Source organism: Archocentrus centrarchus, unplaced genomic scaffold (genome assembly GCF_007364275.1).
Source record: "Archocentrus centrarchus isolate MPI-CPG fArcCen1 unplaced genomic scaffold, fArcCen1 scaffold_68_ctg1, whole genome shotgun sequence".
NCBI lineage: Eukaryota > Metazoa > Chordata > Actinopteri > Cichliformes > Cichlidae > Archocentrus > Archocentrus centrarchus.
The window spans coordinates 417,086-439,929 of NW_022060284.1; the positions used below are offsets into that span (position 1 = coordinate 417,086).

A 22,844-nucleotide genomic window follows, 5' to 3' on the forward strand; every position below is an offset into this window, starting at 1 on the left:
AGCTCAGGCTCCTTCCCCACCAGAGAGGTGACATTCCATGTCCCAACAGCCAGTTTCGATAGCCGGGGATCGGTCCGCCAGGGCCTCCGCCCTCGGCCACCGCCTGACACACACTGCACCCGACCCCTACGACGCCTCCTGCGAGTGGTGGGCCTACAGGAGGGCGGGCCCATGTAACCTCTTCCGGCCGAGCACCACGGGCTAATGCCCGGCCACCAGATGCTCTCCCTCGAGCTCCCTCCCCAGGCCTGGCTCCAGGGTGGGGCCCCGGTAACCCTATCCTGGACAGGGTAAACTGTTCCCTTGCTGTTTCAATCATAAGGGTCTTCTGAACCGCTCTTTGTCTGGACCCTCACCCAGGACCAGTTTGCCATGGGAGACCCTACCAGGGGGACAAGCCCCTGGACAACATAGCTCCTGGGATCACTGGGGCACACAAACCCCTCCACCACGATAAGTTGGCGATTCACGGAGGAGGTGCACAGAAAATGGACACAAATATCCAACGTAACCCCTTTGCTGTACGAAGTGCTTCGAGTGCTCAAAGCAGAGCTACATAAGAATCAGTGCATTTACCATTTTAGCTGTGACAGGGAATAATCGCATGCTTGCAGTCACATGTACAAAGACCTTGGGTGAGGTGTCAAAGTTTCTGTTTAACATTTAATTTTAAAACCTTTCACTGTTCACTTCTCAATGGAAAAGCTTCCAGTTAGAAACACTTTTAAGGTGCCAATATTAGGTAATGAGTTCACGATGGTAACGTCATTTTAGTTATGGGGCCACGTAGAGTGCAGTTTGATTAAAGGTGGGTGAGACCATTAAATCAACTGTAAAATAACCTGGTTTTGTATAAAGAGGTAGAAACTGTCATTTGTTTTTGTTTTTCTTTCTTATCCTGCTCCCCGTCCCAATCTTTGTTGGTGTTTGTGGGCGTGTCTTGGTTACATGCAGCTGTGGAAGATGTCCTCCCTGTAGCTGGGGCTTCACCAGTGGGAGATCACCTGACTCGCACACCTGCCACAGATGAAGGCTCGTCAGGGGTAGCCTGTTTATGATGAGAGAAGCTCCTCAGTCGCTGCCAGATTGTTGGAGCCGCAAGGTGCAGAACTCGAGCTCAGTGATTTTGAATTCAGGTCTGATTCCCTGTGCCCACAGATCCTCCGTACTGGTACAGAGCAGACCTTGGAGGGGAGCTTTGTTTTGCTTTCTCCTGTTTTGAATCTGCCCCCCACACAATAAAGTGCTTGCTTTCTTTGGATTCTCTGTCCCGCAAGTGAGTCCTTCCCCCATCCAGTACATGACAGAAACAAAGTAACCATCCATTTACAAAATGAACATCCTTTAAAAAACAGCTTATTCTCATTTCATGTGCAGCAGCACAAACTAAATAATTTTTATTTTGCTCTTTATGATCCAAACGATTAGAAATACTTTAAACTTTCTGTATATTTTCATGCACGTGTACTTCTGCTGGGATCACCACAGAGGGAATGGTGTTTGACAAAAAATAGCATTTAAAAAATGTAAAAATCTACAATTCACTGCAGCTTTCACACTTTCAAAGCTGCCCAGTGGGCTTAGTTACATCTATTGGTGGGCTAGTTCTGGACCCTGGGCCACATTTGTGACACGCACAGATTAGCAGTCTATTAGTTTTTTGGGTTATTTTGATGATGTTTTGTTGTTAGACACAGCAGGACTAACCATAACTAGGGACACATTGATCTGAAATTTGGATCAGGTCCAAAAGCGACTCAAAGGGGCTGATCTATTCATTTCTATTCAGCGATGGAGCCGGTGAGCTAACACAGCTAAAAGCAAAGGGTCAGCAGTTTTTTTCCATTAAAAGAATGGAATTAAAGTAATTTAATAACTCTTCTTGTTTCATTAACATATTAATTGGCACTGTATGAATGACATTATGATTGGAGTTGAGCCCTTCTAAAGGTTAATAAAACCAAGTATGGACCCTCCTACGAAGAACTGAGCAGCAGACGAAGCATCATTAGTGACCGCCAGATTTTTCTATTTGTTTTTGTGTGCATCTAATCACCGTCTCACAAACCAACTTTAGTCCCCGTTTGTAAAAGTACACACAGATACAGCTTACTGCACTTTGACATACAAACACAGCTGAACTGTTGTTTTCCCTCTGAGTGTTTCTGTGGCTGACTCAGCTTTTTTCTAATGCTCTTCTAAGATAACAGAAAGATCTGATGGAGATGGTTTGTTAAGACTTTTTATAATGCTGACTTTCCCATGAAATACTTCAATATCCCATCTTGTGGCATGAGGTAGCCATAATTGCTCTCTTTTTGTTTGTAGTATGTTATAGCCAGCTGCTCTGCTTTAGTGACCTTTAGTGGCGTGACCTAAACTGGGAACATGAACAGTGTGTGTACTGAGTGGATGCTGAGGGGTGTAAACAGACCAGATGCCCTTTGAAATGCAAACATAAACCAAATGAACTGCAGCTGTAAAATGCTCTGGCCTAATATTTAAGATTTTGTATTTTAATTGCAGATAATAACTGGAATCTATTTGAATGACAGAGTTTTGACATTAAATAACAAATTGAATGTAACAAACACTGTATTTGTCAGTCAAATATAAGCATTTAAAGTGTTTTAAATACATAAGAAATGTGCCTGATGTGACCAGCTCTGTTGATTAATGAGGTGCCACCTTGAAGCCTTGTGGATGAGATAGAAGAAGGGAAGATCTGACCGAGAACAGGTACATTACACACTCATGTAGCAACTTGTCAGTCATGTGGTAGACCTGCCCAAAAGCATACTCCACTTCGGCATCTGCCCTTCTGTGCTATTTAAAAGCTCTTTTCACCAAGTTTAGCCAACTAAAAATGGCTTATTTCTCCAAGCAGCAGCCTCCAGACTTTAAAAATGAAGCCAAAGTAGAAGTGAAAAATTAAACAAACAAATAATATAGTTCCTTTAATGTCCACTTGAAGCTGGCTCTAAAAGTGAGTCCATGCCCACAAATTCCCACGTCAAACTGTACTGCAGAAATCAGCATGTGTACATGGTACAACAAATGTGTCTGCTCCAAACTGTGCTGCTAATTTTTTTTATATAACTTACCATTTAGTTGATGCCACTTTGGGTGACACATGAGGGGATTTTGTCATTTTCAGAGTTCAGTTGCACTTTTTTTTTTTTACCAGCCAAAATTTGCATCCTGTTAAAGATCACAAACAGCCCACAATGCAAGACTTTCAGCGAGGTTTCTGGGAGGATGCGCAACACCAATATATATATATATATATATATATATATATATGAGCAAATGTGACTTGTTCCACATAAACAATAAACAGGAGAAATACTCAGAAGTGAGTTGGTCCTGATGCAAATATCTGGAACTTTGTTGTTGCTTTAAAATTTTATACTTCATAAAAAGTTTTTATTTCTTACCGGTGACACCCAGTTTCCTCCAGACCAAAGGCAGCTGTGGACATCACGCCTCTCCCTGTAAGTGAGTCGTCTGTGCTGAAGCTCTCAGGATCACCAGGTGACCCTTCACACAGGCACAGCTGACTCCTGTCACTGCATCATAAACTATTTATCAGTGCTGTCTTCTAGTCCATGTTGTATTGGATTGGTCTGAGTGTACTCTACTTGCTTCCTCAGGTATACTGCAGGGCACTGTGGGGTAACAGATCCCTGTAGGATCTTTTATCTGCTGTCAGTATGCACTGGTTGTTTGTTTGCCTCCGAGCCTAAACCTCTTATCTGTGGTTAGTGACTAACAAACTCACGACTGTGTTTTGTACAAAAATATTTCACAGGAGAACATTTAGCCAAACCCGTTTGTTTGTGCTCCCTCTCAGATGGATTTGCTCCATTTCTGTGACTGGAAGCAGGTGCACACTTCAAATAAAGGAAGCATAGACTTCCTCTACATGCTTATTTAACACAAGAGGAGCACTTATGTCATATTGTACTGTATGCAAATAGGAACAAGAAAGCATTTCAACATTTAATCATATATGTTTTATTGGCTCTAAATTTCATGGAAAGCAACAATTTGTTCGCTCCTCGGACTGTGACGTCACCTACTGTTCTGTGAATCCAGCTTAATTAAAGTTTGGCTGCCATCTTGTTGGAATTTGAACCAGAAGTGACCTTATGTGGTCAGGAGGCTCATTGATTTTCATCACCAGACTGGATGCAGCACACAGACTCAGCTAATTTACATAAAGGACAGGAAACTTTTGTTTGGTCCCCACTTTACGTTGTGAACACAACTTAACAGTCCCGAAAGACCACCGAGCAATCTTTGGGGCAGCTGCAGCAAAATCATTTCTAAATTAACTAATTTCATACATAAAAACTGAACATACAGAAGCACGAGCCGAATCTGATTTTAAAATATATTGATTTTCATAAACCTTCATAACACCTGGAAGAACCACGTCTCTCTCTCCCTGTCTTTGAACTTTAATAACTAAATTAAGCCGCTACAAAGTCCAACAACCAGAGCTGATATATGAACACTGAAACAAACACGGTAGCGCCCTCCTGTGGCCAAATACATGCATTCTCCGACAGTAATTAAGTGGCATCTGAGACATTATGAAGGTGTGAAGGAAAACCGAACCATCCATTCTCGTTTTAGTTATTACCACTGAAACATTTTGTATTTAGAAAAATACTAAATGTACATTTATTACTGAAGTGTTTTATGGCGGAAAACAAACGTTACAAATGTGACTTTCTGAACTTGTAGTGTTTATTTTATTGAAACATAATCATGTGCGTGCATTTATTAAATCTGATTGTGCTGCAGACTGTATCGATCGCCGAGCAGCACTGTCAGATGCTGTCATTCAGCCTGTGTTGTAGTTTGTGAAGGAGCGGGCCGGATCCTCCGCTGCTCTCCGCCACACTGCGGCTGGCTGGCACTCTGACAATGACTTGCATGCTGATTATTGTGGAGATCGACAAAGGAGACAAGGAAAGGAGGAGATGAACCGTTTCCTTAGAGCTGGGGAGAATGGAGGGCTGCTGACAGACTGCAAGGGGCTGTCACCCAACCACACCGCCGCCTTCTCCTCCTCTTCCTCCTCCTCTATCTCCATCACCTCCTCCTCCTCCTCCTCCAGCACCGCTGGCTCAGCCGACAGACACGCGGCCCTGCCCTCGCTCCAGACCCGGGGACCTGGCAGCGGCGGGTCGGAGCCGAGGAGATCCGCGCTTAAACGAAGCCGAGTCGGCCGCGAAGGACGGGAGGAACCGGTGGCGGCCGCAGCGGGTCACTCATTAGCGGCTGCTGTCGCGGTGCGAGGTGGCGGAGAAGCGTGCTTCGGGGTCGGTAAGCAGCAGCAGCGTCGGGAGGCTCAAGGACGCAGCGTCGGTGGAGAAGGTCTGGAGATGATTTCAGCGGTCAACAGAGAGGCGGACGGCGGCGGAGGGAACGGAGTCTCCGAAGTGACCGCTCCTTCTGCGTCATGCGCCAAAGGCAAGGAGGAGAGGAAGGGGAAGAACGTGGTCCGGGGCTGGAAGAGGGAGAGAGACAGGGAGAGGGACGCCGCTGCTCCTTCTGCCCGAACGAGGAAGGAGAAGCCCAGTGATGGCTCATCTCCTCCTCCTCCTTCCGTCTTCCTCCCGTCGTCGTCCGCCCTGCCCGCGCCCGAGCATCATCTGTGCGGCCCCGGACACTGCCTCTGCGCCGCTCCGGACTCCAGGCTCCCGGGAGATATCAACAACGTAAACAATAACAACAATAGTCACGGCGGCGCTGCTGCTGCCGCCACCGGTAAAAACGCGCTGGAGTTTGGAGTCAAAAGCGGCACTATTGTTGTCAGGCGGCAGCAGGACGACACGCCGGCCGCCAAGAAGCACAGAGGAGCCGAGAAGGTAAGCCTACTTTTATTGTCTGCAAGCCAACAACGCAACAAAGGAAGAAACGCACCTGCAGAAAGCTGCCGTTTAATTTACACTCACACGGAAATAAAGAGAGAAAGGATGGTCAGTCAGACGCAGGTGTAGAAGCCACAAAGAAGCAGCAGACAGGAATGGATAAATGCACGGGTGAAGGGATGCTGCCACATGATATTTATTTCCCATTGTTGTTGCCCAGCTGGTGTCATTGTTCCCACTCCCACTGTTTGTGTTGATATTACCAGGCTAATGTGCACAGATGAGATTTCCTTTTTCCTTTTGGAGGGAAGACGAAGAAAAGAGGAGGAGGAGGAGGAGGAAGGCAGCAGCAGCAGTGTGTCCTCCATCTCCATCCTCCTCCTCCTCCTCCTCTTTCCAGAGCCATTTAATCCAGTCCTCCTTGTTTTTCCCGGAGATTAGAGGAGAAGGCATGTGCATCAACAACTCAAGAGAAAAGGGAATAAAAATGTGATGTCGAAACATAACAAAATGGCAGATGTCATCGTGCATCATGTGACCAATTAGTGTGATTTTTACAAAGCCAGAGAGCAGCAACAAATGCATGTTATTTTATGATAGTGGACTTATTCAGGTTTTCACTACAGTCTGCCTGTACACACGGTTCCAGTGTTAGATATTCAAAAGTTTCAGATAATGACGTCAGTGTATTTACAAGTATTATAAATTGTGCATTTAAGACATTTTTCCATCTTGTATCTGTATATATCATAGAGAGGGGGCGTCCTTAATATGGTTATTTTAAGCACACTAGCACAGCTCACCTGCTGTCCAAGCCTTCTGTTTATGAAATGCAGCCAGTAATTTGAAAACTGGCGTAAAGGGGGAGGAGTTAAAGCAGCTCGTTTCAGACGGGATGAACTGTCCACCATTACATACTGCTGCACCTCATACTTCATTCTGCTCATGAGTGGTTTATACTTTGTTAAGCCATGTTGACTTTTTTGTCATGCTGTAAAATCTGAGGACATTTTTTACAAGAGTTTTTAGCAACCATGTAACAAAATACAACTTCCTGTTCAAAGAGGAAGCTTAGTTTATGTGCATATCAGGTCCATCTAACCACATATCTATGCATCGCAGACAGGAGCTCTAAATCAGCTTTATGTTCAATGCTCACTTCAACATTAAAAACTGCATGTACAGAATCAGCAGTCAGATGTGTTCACTCACTTTGTCTGAAAATAAGGTTTCAAACAATCAGCTCAGAAAAAACGAGAATAAAAATTAGCTTCTTCTTTTACATCCTCCTTTCTGTTTGCTTAATTCATTCAGGCTCAGGATGTCAAATATAATCAGACTTTAGAGTGGGGGTCACAGCCTTTTAAAATAAGATGTAAATACTGCAGGTTGACAGGTCAGATTGCTGAAGTTTAATGAGCCGTTCCTGAGTGGGTACAGCAGCCTGACGGGGATGGTTGGGAAATCATTTTGGGGGGTTTTTAAATAAGTTATCCAGCAGAGAGGAGCTGGAGGGATGGGTGGAGAGGTAAGGTGGGGAAAGTGATGTCTTATGGAGAGGGAGGAATTGGATGTAACAGCAGAGGACACACGCTGAAAGACAAAGACAAAAAAGAAGCAGATGGAACATGTCCAGGTGTTTTTTTGTTGTTGTTTTCTTTTAGCATACATGCAGGATTAGCGATATGAGGCAGGAAAACCGAAGCTGCTGGCAGATGCTGTTGACAGGAGGAACGCTGGTCTGCACGGCTGCTTTGTTTATTTGTTGATCTGAAGGATTCCCTGTGAAACACACACGCACACACACACACACACGCGTGCACACACACACACGCACACACACACACGCGCGCACACACACACACACACACAGTCACCCTGAGCTCAGTCTGTGGAGGCTGTAAGTCATTTCCTGTCAACAAGAATCTGGGCTCCACTCAGCAACTGTTGGGGGTCTTTTGATGATGGAGAGGCTAAAACCCTGAAAACTGAAAAAAATTTGATATTAAAATGGAAATAACTCCAATTTATTTCCATGAATGTGTCTCTATTGTCAATCTAACTTTGCACGCTCCATCTCTGCTTTAGAGAATCAGGGAAATGAGAAGTCACCGCCTGCACAAATTAGTCATAACATTAAGCAGCTCTGACCTGTCAGGGCAGAGCCATTGGGCCTCTGCTGGCAGTGGATCCTTTGGGTCCTCCAGGTGTGTGGTGGCTCACGCTAGCTGGCATTGGCATGTGGAGTGTGTGCATGAAGTCTGCAGCCAGATGGTATGTAAAGGATGGACATAGTCACTGTAAGGGCATACATTACTTTGCAAAGTCCTGTTACTGAAGCCTCAATCTGAGGATTTTCATGCTGTGATTGTAGATTTTCGATGGCCTGACTCGGATAAGGTAGGCCCGCCTTAAAGCATGCCTGGTCTGTGGTCCTCCTCGACACTAATAGATACAAAAATTTATAGAATAACTTGACTGTAGAGATCTCACACTGACCTCGTTTTTCTAGACCTGAAAAAGAAGTCAGCGTGGTAGTGTTAAAAAAACTGCAGTTCCATTAATGGCCACTTGTGGCTGGCTCCAAAATGAAGCATGTGTGACTCCCATGTTAAAGTCATCGGCTTTACAGCCTGACACAAAATCTGGTTCTGGCTTCTATGGATAGTTTCCACCTACAGAACAACTGCATGGGGTGATTTATTATTATTATTTTTATTAATGCATCCTTTCAAATATTGTTATGGTTAAAGGTCTGGCAGGTGCGCTCACACAGGTGGCTGTCAGGCTTCACCTCAGATCATCTGAGTCACTGAATTGGACCTCTTGACTATGTTTGTGCTGTTGGTGCGTTTTGAATAATTTTACCAACATTATTATAATTAATATGGCCTTCTATGAGGTACAGACCATCCGTGTTTTGTTTTGTGAATGAAATTCCAACATTTTATTAGTCTGTTACTTATTATCAAATCTGTGTGTCTGTGCTTTGCATCCATGCAGTTTGTATACGCAGCTTGTTAACCACCTCCAAAACACCAACACAGCAGCGACCAAAACATGCAGCCTATAGAACTGAGCTTCAGATCTGGCACGATGGACTCGTGTGTGAAACTTGTTAGACTTCAGCTGCCTTGTAAGGAAATAATAGGTCGTTATTTATGTGCTAATTTACAGTTTTAATTGTGCAGAAATTAAAAGTGTAAGTAAAGATTTTTTCACCCAGGTGGAAAATTGACAAATGATCTAAATGCGCTTCAGGAGTTACAGACTGATTGCACAAGAGTTTCAAGTGCAACTGCAAAGCCTGAATACAATTATTCACTTAAAAAATAATAACAGCTGTATGTGAGATGACTGACAGTTCTCTCCTTTATGTCGTCTACACAAACCCTTCCTACACCTCAATGGATGAATGCACCACTAGCTTTGCTGTCATCATGGTCTTTGCATCTGAATTTAAAGCAGCAAAAAAGCATAACACCATAGCCACTGCAGAAATATCACATTTCTTTCACTGCTGTCCTCCTGCTCTGACACGTTTCCCTCGTTTGATCCCCACAAACTGAGCGTTTGTCATCTGAAGCTTTTAAGTTCAGCCGTCAAATCAAACATCTCCTTCTCTCCTAACTTGGTGTTGGTGACTGCTGGAACCAAACACAGATTTTTGAGCTGCTGCACCTTTTGGAAGTTAATCTGGTTAAAATGAACTGAGGCACGATGAGAATAAATGATGTATGATGTATCTAATTTAAATGCAATCAAAATCGGATTAAATAGTTATGCCCTGCTTACAAGAGCAACTGTGGAAACAGTAAGTGCATGCAGGAGCTTGTACTTGTGCAGGGCTTAGACATTGCATAGAGCTTATGCAATGAAATATAATCATATCCATACATTAAATAAAGGAAAAAATCAGTCAGTCAGATACAAGCCTGACACCCTTCATAATAACCACATTTAGCTCAGGGATGGTGGCTACGCACATCTTGTTTATTAGCCCCGTCAATATCAGGTCCTTCAATTTTCACCTGATGTTGGTGCAAAATTAAGCCTCAGAGGATCACCAGAAGGTATTCGGCCTCATCCTGAAGGGAACATGAATGCTGAATTTTAAGTTTCTGAAACCATGATAGTCCACATATTTGGACAGCAGAAAATTATCACTCTCAGGCTGACTAAGACTTCAGTGTAGACATTAAGCTATGATCAGGATTTCTTCTAAACATCATATTCAGGCATCAACCTTCTGTTGTGGATGGGTTCGTCACAGATGTTCTCTTGGTTTTAGTTTGGTCCGTTTTCGGTGTCGTCTTCCTGCCATACCATGGTGTTTGTCTCCCCAATTGGAATGCATAGCACGCACTTTGATTGAGAATAATTTAACCTTCAACCAGGCACTGCTACTACTACTAATCCTCTTCACATGTAGATGTGCACAAGGCCGTCACCAGAGCTGACCACCGTGGTCTGTCTGAAGCAGATTTCTCCAGATAGCCCCAGGTCCACCCCAGCTCCTTCATCTCCTTCTCCACTATCCTCCTCCAAGTCTCTTTTGGTCTGCCCCTGCCGTCTGGAATCCATCTGAGGGCTACTCTCTGCAGTGATGCTGACAGCATGCGCAACACGTGTCCAATCCATCTCCATCGGTGCATTTGAACTTCTTGTGTGATGGATTTTGTGGAAGTTCTTTGGTGCAGTTCAGCACTGGAAATGGTATTTGGCCAAAAGATGTTCATAATTCCTTTGAGGCAGCAATTCTGGAGGCACCAGGCACACTTCCCTTTAAATGTCCCTTCTTAGTTTACTCCCACAGTTATAGCAGTGCTGTACGCTTTATTTCTTTCTGAAGTACTTTATCTTTAGATCCAGCTAGCTAACTTCCTCCTTACTTCTAACTCTGCTAAACCTCCTCACTCATGGATGTTTGGGTGTTAAACTGCCTGCTTGCTTTTGGGAACTGAAGGAGCATTTGGACCCAGAAAGGGCTAATGATGTGAGTCTTAACACCATGAAGAAAGCACAAGGAAACAACAGAAATCAACCTCGTGGTGGCGCTAAAGGAAAACTCAAGGTATCATCAGAATTGGTGTGATTGATCCTCAGTGGGACAGATATATGTACTGAACGTGGACTGTCTAAGTGAGCCTACATTGTGGTTCAAACTCTGGCACAAAAAGGCTCCAATTTAACTTCAACAAGCAACCCTCCCACTAAAAAATAAATCTGGTCCAGCTACACTGACAGAAATAAAAGCAGTGCTGCTGCTGCTGCTGAGGCTCAGGCTGTCATCTGCATGACAATAAGATGCACTTGAGTTTGTCTGTGAATGACAGTGGCTGCTCTGCTATCACTTTCTGTCTGTCAGTCTGGATCCCTGCAGGCTGAATGAGGAAGAAACAAAAACACTCCTGACCGATTCTATCAGCTTCTATTGAATTCTGATCACCTTGCAGCAGCATCACTGTGCCCAACAATATCCACTTCTTTTTTTTTGCAGAAGCATCCTTTCCCGTTGTGCTGTGGTCGCAGCCTTTGAGTCGTCACGTTTACATGGTGGGTTTTAACAGGTTTGGACGGGCTTGGTTTCCATGGTGACATTGACAGTGTTTAGTTTATTCAGGAGTTGTGATGTCGGTTGTAAACAGCTGATCCAGTGCGAGCGAGCGAGCATCAGGATGGAGAGCGATGAGGAGAGGGGAATGTCGGGAAAGTCTTTCTCCTTTCTGATCCACGTGCAAATAACTGAGTCACTTTGTCCAGCTGACTCTTTATGAGTCCATTACTCAGTTATTTGGCTCTTTATGTTTTCAACATTTCAAGCTGAAATCCTTCCAAATTGCACCTTTAAGAGAGATAATAGGCTGAGACTCATGATAAGTGTTTTTCAGACAAATAAATCTATTGTGCTGTGTTTCAGTGCCTGAAAGCTTTGACTATGACTATGAATATATTACATTTTCAGCTACAGCATACATTTTATTAAACACTGGCAGCACAGTGGTGCAGTGGTTAGCACTGTTGCCTCTTAGCAACAAAGTCCTGGGTTTGAATCCAGCATCTGCCCGGGGGCCTTTCCGTGTGGAGTTTTCATGTTTGGTCAGTAATTTTAATCTTGAGTTTTTAATGTAATGCATTTATTAAGCTCAAAACTCTCTTTCTATAATCTCATCTTGAGGTGAATTAAGCTGGAAGTGCATTTGAGCTTTTTGGGAGGGGTGCTGGTAGGGCAGAGCGATCCGTTCCAGAGTGCGCTCATCCTTTGGTTAGTGCTGGGCTGTGGTGAAGGAGGCTAACATGTACACATGAAGGTAGCACTATCCAACACAGAAGACTCAATAATGCAGTTTTGTTTTTTCTCTCCTCCAGCATGAAGAGATGACACAAGGAGGAAAGATTTAGCCGAGCGTGACAGGTCAACATGACTGAACAGCTCAAACAGCACTGAGTCATAACATTCGCTTGCTCTTTATTTTTTGACGTGCAGTTCTAACTCATCCAGTCTGTTTTCATGTGTCTAAAATGGCTCACCTGCCTCTCCTCCACTCTTCATCATGTCCTCCCCACACACATCCAGTTTGACCATCATTGATCGCTGGCATCACCGTCCATCGGCATGACCCTCATTCACAATCCTTTGTGAATTATCTTGTTATCCCTGATAACAATAACCCTATACTGGCATTCTGTCCGTTGCTGCTAGTATTACAGAGATATCCATAAAATTGGCTCTAACTTTGTATTTTTATTTTCTGTCTGTAAAACCTATAATAGGGAAAAACTGGTCATGTTTATGGAGTGTTAAAATCCAATGTTTTGTTGGCCTATCGATCTAGCCTCCCTGTGCTGACTTAGTGACGTTTTAATACCATCGCATTTCTTCATAATTTTCTCCCATCATAATTACTACTGGTGGAGGATGTCACTCAAAGATAAACATGGCATCTTGGGGCATTTGCTTAAACAGCTGGCAGTCTCTTAACAATAAAATGCCTCCGTAAGCTTTCGGCCTCTTCAATGAGCAGCAGCCTGGAGATTCCTGCGTAGTGCTGAAAAATTTACGGCTGGCCAAGATGGCCAAAAATTGTAATGATAGAAATTTTCATATTCAATGATACGAATGATTTATTGTGTTGAATGTGAAAGCATTGTTTCTATGAAGTTTAAAGTCTGAAGGACACTTCCTTGTTAGTGAGATGTTTGTCCTTTGAACCTGTGCGAGATTTTTGTACCCACACATATTGAACATTGACTGAATTTCTGTCATATTTTTTTTGTAAAAGAAAACTATGTAAGGATATTGCTGTTGTTTTATTACCCAGCCCATATTCATATTCAGTTTGAGGACTGTTTTAGTGGCTAAAACACAGAATAATGAAACTAGATTTTTAATGAAATAATCTCAAATTGCTTACAGAGACTGGAACATCTTTTTCAAACTATCAGCAGGGAAAAGATAAAACTGAGCAGCAGCTGTGCAGGTTCAGCACCTTACACCTATAAGGCGTTAATGATGCTAAAAAGGGAAAAAAGATGTTAATGATGGCTTGAAGTGTTAGTGTGATACAAAGAGAGATGGTAAGAAATAATCAGTTTACTGCCAGCTATGTAGCACTAAATAAAAATAGCAACTTTTAGTGAAAAATTAAATGAATAAAATTAGTCTCTTTAGAATTTTTTACCCTCAGGACATTATGATGGACCCTGCCTTTTTATTTATCATCACATAAAGGTCACCAGTCCTCAGCCGGATTCAAACTAGTATCATATGAGTCCAGTCTTCACCTGATGTTGATAATCAGCAGCCGAGCTTTGATGTTGTTTATCGTTGCCTTTTCAAAGAATATTGGCTGGAGCCAGCCTGGATGCAGTTATCTAACAGTGAGCCGCGTGTCCTTCTAAAACACTCAACATGTTTTCTAAAGGCACGAAATGTCTGATTCTGAAGTCTGGGCAAACCACTGGGGATATGACTCGTGTCTGCTGAAATATGCAAATCAGACTTAAATTTACATCTGTTAAACTGTGAGCTTTATTCAGGGAATTTTACAGCATTTATTAAAAAGATCTCTGTGTAAATCATGTAACTGTAGTGTTTCCCACAGAATAAGATTCTATTTGTGGCCATGGCTGGGGTACACATGTTGGTGTACATCAAAGGAGGTGCAACTGTACTTTTTCAATGACTTATTAAGTAATACTGTGTAGGGCTGGGCGATATCGACCAAAAATGATATCTCAATATTTTTTACCTGAATGGCGATATACGATATATATCTCGATATTATTTTTTTCCCAAAGGTACATGATTCAAAGCTACATGTCCCAGATGTCACACAGACACTTTTAACATTCAGCTGTAGATGTACATGAGAAATTGCTCAAAATTCAACTATTGGCTTATTTAAATAATAATGTTCCTCAAATAAATGAATGCTTTTTTTTTCATAATGAAAGACTCAGAGCCATGCTATTAAAATGTAAACAGGAAAGATACAGATTCCTGTACATCGAGTACTCTGTGCAAAGAACAAAACATGTGAACAGACTGAATGAAGAAACTTCCTGTCATGTCCTGGGCCGTTGGCCCAGCGTTTTGTGTTAGTTTATTTCCTGAGTGTGTCCTCCCAGTAGGTTGATGTCTTGTGTTTCCTAGTGTTGTGATATGTCTGCGTCTCTGTCCTGAGTCTGTGCCTGTTGTTTAGTCAGTATGTTCCTTGGTTTGTCACTTCCTGTTTATTTTGACAGTCTGGTTTTCCTGTGCTTTGTGTTCAGCTTTGCTTCCCCTGTGTAATTAGTTTCATTTGCCTCACCTGTTGTTCCCTGCTGTTTCCTCTTGCCCTGATTACCCAGTGTGTATTTAAGCCCTCAGTTTCCATGTGTTCCTTGTCGCGTCGTTGATGTTGTGTGCCCGTGTGTTCCCTGTGTTTGACCGTCTTCTCCCTTCCAAGATTTTTGTATTTGTTTTTCCCCTGCTTAAATAAATCCCTTTTAAGTTACGCTGACTTCTGGAGTCCTTCGTGTCAGCCATTCCTCGCCTGTTTCCTCCCCGGCCATGACAGAACGACGCGACCAGACTATGGACCCCGCGGATACCAGGAGCCCCTCCGAGCAAGAGGAAGTGATTTTGGAGCTCATAGATCTCTCCAGGAACATCATTCATGCCACTGATGAACCCCGTCAGATTATTCAGGCAATTTTCTGCTGCAGACTTTTTTCTTCCTCCACTTGGCTCCTCACCCATCCTGACACTGCCTCCCTTGCCCATTCCATAATCATGCTCCGGAAAAACTTACAAGCTAAACTGTATAATATTGGTCGCCCTGTCCAGGGCAAAGACACAACCTTTTTCCTCCAAGCCATCACTAATTCACCTCTCCTGCAGCCGGTCATCTCACCTCCGTCGTCTCCTCCGCACCACTGCAGCTCAGCACCACAGGCGCTGCCTCGCTTTCCGGATCCGCCGTCATCCCTTCAACTCACCTCTCCCACCTCGTCATTTTCATCCTTTCACCCACAGCCCACCGCCTCCCCAGACCTCTCTTGGCTGCCAGATGATGTGGAGATTATTGATTCACCTCTGCTGGTGGACATCCTGGATGCTGAGAATCGTGCTTCCCACTCCAACAGAACGCGAAGGAAGCAGCGCTTCCGGCGTCGCCGTGCTCCTCCCCAGCCACTCTCGCCTCAGTCAGCTGTAGCGCCTGCTCAGTCGCAGTCTTCCCAGTCAGCTGTAGCTCCAGCTCCTGCTCAGTCGCAGTCTTCCCAGTCAGCTGTAGCTCCAGCTCCCCCTCAGTCGCAGTCTTCCCAGTCAGCTGTAGCTCCAGCTCCCCCTCAGTCGCAGTCTTCCCAGTCAGCTGTAGCTCCAGCTCCCCCTCCGTCGCAGTGTTCCAAGTCAGCTGTAGCTCCAGCTCCCCCTCAGTCGCAGTGTTCCAAGTCAGCTGTAGCTCCAGCTCCCCCTCAGTCGCAGTGTTCCAAGTCAGCTGTAGCTCCAGCTCCCCCTCAGTCGCAGTGTTCCAAGTCAGCTGTAGCTCCAGCTCCCCCTCAGTCGCAGTGTTCCAAGTCAGCTGTAGCTCCAGCTTCCCCTCAGTCGCAGTGTTCCAAGTCAGCTGTAGCTCCAGCTTCCCCTCAGTCGCAGTGTTCCAAGTCAGCTGTAGCTCCAGCTCCCCCTCAGTCGCAGTGTTCCATGTCAGCTGTAGCTCCAGCTCCCCCTCAGTCACAGTGTTCCATGTCAGCTGTAGCTCCAGCTCCCCCTCAGTCACAGTGTTCCATGTCAGCTGTAGCTCCAGCTCCCCCTCAGTCGCAGTGTTCCATGTCAGCTGTAGCTCCAGCTCCTCCTCAGTCGCAGTCCCAGACCCCTCAGTTAGCTCCAGCTCCCTCTGTTCACCCTGCTCCAGCTCCCTTAGCTCCAGCTTCCCCTGCACCTGTACCTGTTCGGCGGGTGGGGGCGGCCACGGATGGGCTGACCTCGGCACTCGCACCTGTTCCGCGGGTGGGGGCGGCCACGGACGGGCTGACCTCGGCACTCGCACCTGTTCCGCGGGTGGGGGCGGCCACGGACGGGCTGACCGCGGCACTCGCACCTGTTCCGCGGGTGGGGGCGGCCACGGACGGGCTGACCTCGGCACTCGCACCTGTTCCGCGGGTGGGGGCGGCCACGGACGGGCTGACCTCGGCACTCGCACCTGTTCCGCGGGTGGGGGCAGCCAGGTCCAAGCCTTCGCATCGGTTTTCTGTGTTAGCTGCAGCAGCAGGGTCTCAGTCAGCTCTAGCTCCAGTCGCTCTCCCTCGCCTTCAGTCAGCTCCAGTAACTCTTCCTCGGTCCCCAGTGTCAGCTGTTTCAGTGCCCTCTCAGTCAGTTCCCTCAGCCCCTGTCTTAGTTCCTTCGGTTTTGGTCCCAGTTCCCTCAGCTCCTGCTCCTTCTGTAGCTCCAGCAGTGTCAGCTCCCTCTCAGGCCCCAGTGTCAGCTAGCTCGCGGTCTGTTTCCACGCAGCCAGATCTCCCTAGCTCTCGGTCTGTTTCCACGCAGCCAGATCTCCCTAGCTCTCGGTCTGTTTCCACGCAGCCAGATCTCCCTAGCTCTCGGTCTGTTTCCACGCAGCCAGATCTCCCTAGCTCTCGGTCTGTTTCCACGCAGCCAGATCTCCCTAGCTCGCGGTCTGTTTCCACGCAGCCAGATCTCCCTAGCTCGCGGTCTGTTTCCACGCAGCCAGATCTCCCTAGCTCGCGGTCTGTTTCCACGCAGCCAGATCTCCCTAGCTCGCGGTCTGTTTCCACGCAGCCAGATCTCCCTAGCTCGCGGTCTGTTTCCACGCAGCCAGATCTCCCTAGCTCGCGGCCTGCTTCCACGCAGCCAGTCGTCTCCCGGCCTGCTTCCACGCAGCCAGTCGTCTCCCGGCCTGCTTCCACGCAGCCAGTCGTCTCCCGGCCTGCTTCCACGCAGCCAGTCGTCTCCCGGCCTGCTTCCACGCAGCCAGTCGTCTCCCGGCCTGCTTCCACGCAGCCAGTCGTCTCCCGGCCTGCTTCCACGCAGCCAGTCGTCTCCCGGCCTGCTTCCACGCAGCCAGTCGTCTCCCGGCCTGCTTCCACGCAGCCAGTCGTCTCCCGGCCTGCTTCCACGCAGTCCCCTGCACCTCGGCTATTCCCCGAGCAGCCCCTGCTGCTCAATAAAGCAGCAGTGTGCCCTGTTCCGCGGTCCCAGCCTACGCATCCGGTGCCTCACTATGTAGGCCCCGTTCAGCCCATGGGCTCAGCTCAGTCCGAGCCGATGGGGGTCTCCGCTCAGTCCGAGCCAGGGGGTCCCGCTCAGTCCGAGCGCTCCGCGCCAGAGGGTCCCGCTCAGTCCGAGCCGATGGGGGTCTCCGCTCAGTCCGAGCGCTCCGCGCCAGAGGGTCCCGCTCAGTCCGAGCCGATGGGGGTCTCCGCTCAGTCCGAGCCAGGGGGTCCCGCTCAGTCCGAGCGCTCCGCGCCAGAGGGTCCCGCTCAGTCCGAGCCGATGGGGGTCTCCGCTCAGTCCGAGCGCTCCGCGCCAGAGGGTCCCGCTCAGTCCGAGCGCTCCGCGCACGAGGGTCCCGCTCAGTCCGAGCCGATGGGGGTCTCCGCTCAGTCCGAGCGCTCCGAGCCAGGGGGTCCCGCTCAGTCCGAGCCGGTGGGGGTCTCTGCTCAGTCCGAGCGCTCCACGTCACCCGAGGGTTCCCCACCAGAGCCCGGGGTCGCCCTTCTCCGCCGCCGCATGCCCCGCGGTCGGCCTCCAGTGTCTGCTCCCCGTCGCCGCCGCCGCATGCCCCGCGGTCGGCCTCCAGTGACCCCTCCTCGTCGCCGCCGCCGCTGGGAGCGCGGTCGGCCTCCAGTGACCCCTCCTCGTCGCCGCCGCCACTGGGAGCGCGGTCGGCCTCCAGTGACCCCTCTTCGTCGCCGCCGCATGCCGCGCGGTCGGCCTCCAGTGTCTTCTCCTCGTCTCCGCCGCCGCCGCTGGAAGCACGGTCAGCCTCCGGTGCCTGCTCCCCGTCGCCGCCGCCGCTGGGAGCGCGGTCGGCCTCCAGGGACTCCTCCTCGTCGCCGCCGCCGCTGGGAGCGCGGTCGGCCTCCAGTGACTCCTCCTCGTCGTCGCCGCCGCCGCTGGGAGCGCGGTCGGCCTCCAGTGACTCCTCCTCGTCGTCGCCGCCGCCGCTGGGAGCGCGGTCGGCCTCCAGTGACTCCTCCTCGTCGTCGCCGCCGCCGCTGGGAGCGCGGTCGGCCTCCAGTGACTCCTCCTCGTCGTCGCCGCCGCCGCTGGGAGCGCGGTCGGCCTCCAGTGACTCCTCCTCGTCGTCGCCGCCGCCGCTGGGAGCGCGGTCGGCCTCCAGTGACTCCTCCTCGTCGTCGCCGCCGCCGCTGGGAGCGCGGTCGGCCTCCCTCGTTGGGACTTTGCTTTGTGGCCCCTTGGCCTCTGCGGCCTCCTGAACTGTGTGTTTTTTGTTTTGGATTTCCCACTGACTCCCCTGAACTGTGGACTGTTTTTTCCCCTGCTGTTTTTGTTTTGTCATAGCTCCTGGACTGTTCCTTGTTTCGACCCCCTGTTTTGGACATTGGAGCTCTCCGGCCTTGTGCCGTCGCTTTTTGTTTCATCCGGTTGTTTTTTTTGTTTTCTCATCCCCGTGTTTTTGCTCTGGTTTTTGGACTGTATTCAGCTTGTGCCTTTGCTTTTCTTTGTTCGGTTCCTTGTGCTTATTGTTTTTTGCCCTTGTGCTCTACCCTTGCTCCAGTGCTTCCTTGTGTTTTTGGGTTTGTTCCTGACTTTGTTTGCTCCCTGTCTGTTTTTGTTTCGGGCCCTCCTTCCTGGTCCCCCGCCTCCCGCCCTGGTCTGGTTTTGTTTCTTGTTTTGGCCGTCGGGAGCCGGCCTTTGAGGGGGGGGTACTGTCATGTCCTGGGCCGTTGGCCCAGCGTTTTGTGTTAGTTTATTTCCTGAGTGTGTCCTCCCAGTAGGTTGATGTCTTGTGTTTCCTAGTGTTGTGATATGTCTGCGTCTCTGTCCTGAGTCTGTGCCTGTTGTTTAGTCAGTATGTTCCTTGGTTTGTCACTTCCTGTTTATTTTGACAGTCTGGTTTTCCTGTGCTTTGTGTTCAGCTTTGCTTCCCCTGTGTAATTAGTTTCATTTGCCTCACCTGTTGTTCCCTGCTGTTTCCTCTTGCCCTGATTACCCAGTGTGTATTTAAGCCCTCAGTTTCCATGTGTTCCTTGTCGCGTCGTTGATGTTGTGTGCCCGTGTGTTCCCTGTGTTTGACCGTCTTCTCCCTTCCAAGATTTTTGTATTTGTTTTTCCCCTGCTTAAATAAATCCCTTTTAAGTTACGCTGACTTCTGGAGTCCTTCGTGTCAGCCATTCCTCGCCTGTTTCCTCCCCGGCCATGACACTTCCACCCTTCAGTCAGCAGGGTTCCAGCTGCAGGCTGAGGACTTCAGCTGTTACCGTAACAGTTAGCTAGCGACGCAGCCATTAGCATTAGCATCAGTACACATAGTGGAAAAGATTAGCACTTGGACCTTTTGTTGGGACTTGTTTTCAGCATTCTCTGCAGAATACATAATTCTGCTGCTCATCTGACACTTTGAATCCGAACCATCTCCAAATAAATGAGCATTGTTTTTCTTTTTACTAACCCGCTCCTCTTCAATAATAGCTTTGTGTTTTTTACTCCTCCATGCTCTCGCTTCCTGCATGATTTACGGTGAAGCAATGAGGGAGCGAGGCGGGGCAGTGTGAAGGTGTGCAGAGACAAACTGGGAGAAGAGAAAGGTCAACTGGTGGATCTACAAGTATGATTGTAAGGGGACATAGACTAAATCGATATAAACAGCCCTAATACTGCATATGCTTTGTGACAATAAACAGAAAAATGATCATCTGCCTCGATGAATCGATGAACTACAGCACCACCATCAGGGGCTATAGACTGTCCAGATATAATTTGGTGACCCACCCAAGTAAAGTCTTTGTGTGGGAAGCATGATGTTAACGCTGAAGGAGAAAATGCCATATTCTTTCACCACATAATGTCTGTGATGTGTTGTGATTGTGCCAGACAAAAACTTTCTTTATTTTATTTTTCCATACAATATTAGCACCAACTGTGGGAAATGAGCTCTGGTTATATGGACAGTGATCAGAGTCATCAGCAACAGCTCGCCAGTCAAGGGAAGTTTTTATATTTGATTGAACACTGTAAACCCGGATAAGTTGAATCTACTAAAAAAACCAAAGTAACTCGTTGCCTTAAATTTTTTAAGTAATGAAACAGTTCATTTAACTCAGCCTGTTAAGTAAGCATTACTCCATTTCCAATTGAACTAAATTGCATGTTCTAATTGACCAAACTTATCTTTTATAGTTCATGAAAAAATAAAATGTCTTTTGATCAATCAATTCCCCCTATCCTTTTCATGGTTGTGTGGGGGTGCTGGGGGCTGGAGCCTATCCCAGCTGACAAGGCAGTAAGATGCAGGGTACACCCCGTAAAGGTCACCAGCCTGTTGCAGGGCTGACATAGACAACCATTCACACCTGTGGGCAATTTAGAGAGACCAATTAACCTAACTCCAGTAACTGCATATCTTCAGATTGTGGGAGGAAACCCACACAGACACAGGGAGAACACACAAACTCCACACAGCAAGAGTCCCGGGCTAAGGTGGAACTGAACCCAGACTATCAGATAACTGTTCTAGCTGTGAGGCAGCAGTGCTAACCACCACACCACCATGCTGCCCAGTAACACAAATATTTTTTACAGTGTTGAACTGTGTCTGTTTAAATTTGGTAAATAAACATGATAAAACTCAGCCCTGCTGAATGCTGGTACATTAACATTTACAAATAACATTTGTCCATGGAACAATAAAAAACTATACGAGAGAGCAAAAACACCAAATGTCGACTATTCCAAACAGCAAGAGGCCTGGGCCAAGCCGGAATTGAACCCAGACCTTCTAGATGGTGTTCTACCTGTGAGACAGCAGTGCTAACCAGCATGCCACCATGCAGCTGCACATTAATCCAGTCTGTTAAAACTGGTATAAACTAGATCTTTAGCAGGTGCAAAACTTGATGATATTAAGTTGTTTGAACGCAAACACATGATGACAATAAGCAAAAAGCACAGTCTACTCAGCATTAACAAGTAACGTTCACATTCTAGGTAATTTTAAGTAATATGAACTCAGTAGTTTTAAGTGGAATCAAAATCTGGGTTTACAGTGCATATTTGATTGACTATAGTTTCATGTGCGCATCCCTGCATATAGCCAACAAAGCATCCATGCACGCATGGATGTGTGTGGAACAGTTACACTGATCAATCATCATCATAAAGAGAGAGAAAACAGAAGGGGCTGTTTCTGCGTGTTGGCTTAATTCGCAATTAAAGTTTAATGTAAATGTGCATTTGCAGAGATACTAAATTAACTCCTCATCTTTTTATTTAACTGGGCATGTGTGTTTGTTGTGTGTGCTGTGTGTGAAGGGGGCACAATGAAGAGTGGAGACCATGTTTTATATTTAATAGAAGCAGACAGAGTTCGTAGAACTACATGCCTAAAGAAAAAGGAGAATGTTATGACTTAATGTTTAAGCTGATCAGCTGATTTCACTTATGGTCATTAATTACAATAGGCAAAAAATGGTGTGTCATATGATAACTGCAGCTGCATGAAAAGTAATGAATGAGATTTAAATGTACTGTATCAGCACACATCAAACGTTCTGATTGATAGTGAATCACACTGGGGAAAACAGTGGTTGGAGACCGCATTACAACCAAAATTATTGGGGTCAGTTTGGCAATTATATGCAATCTGTTGGTGATAATACAGCAATTAACTGTGATGAACTGGTGAAAAGCACAAATCTGATGCCATCTGTTACAAATCTATTGATTTCTACATGCAAAAAAATTCACATTAACTACTTAGATTCAGAGTCTAGCCACAACCTCATAGATCTGAAAGAGAAATTCGGTACATTCCTTCACAAATTGTGGCATAGTTGGTGTTGGATGGCAGTTTAACTGCAAAATGACATAGGTGCTCAGTAACATTGGTTTTATATGTGAATTCGACCAGAATACAACCAGCTGACACCAGCTCAGTTACAAAGAGATGTGTCACAGATAAGTCGTGCTTATTGGTGCAGATGGGCTCAGACTGACTCACAGTCTGTCTGCATTTACAAATCAGACAGCAATTATTTGTAAACCTTCCAATCTGCAGACTGGTTGAAGTCAGTCCAAGTTGTACCACAACTGTTTGGAGAATGGTTCCCCCAAGTCAGGTGACCTGACCAATCACCTTGGAATCTAAAGTGGCCCCACAGCTACTTGCAAATGGTCACTAAGTGCAAAAAAATCAGTGCAATCACCGGCCAACCACAGAACCCAGACCAACCCACCACCAACCAAAACAGATTATTTTCTTATAGACTAACTAA

General features: G+C 46.8%; 1 protein-coding gene across 1 annotated transcript in view; it reads left to right on the top strand.

Moving 5' to 3' along the window:
* Positions 1 to 4,882: 4,882 nt before the first annotated feature.
* znf608 (zinc finger protein 608) overlaps positions 4,883 to 22,844 on the top strand; it is a 120,887-nt gene continuing 102,925 nt past the window's right edge. Inside the window, 1 exon segment of the mRNA XM_030725681.1 lies at positions 4,883 to 5,882. Coding sequence (XP_030581541.1) covers positions 4,992 to 5,882 — 891 coding nt within the window. The 5' untranslated portion in view covers positions 4,883 to 4,991.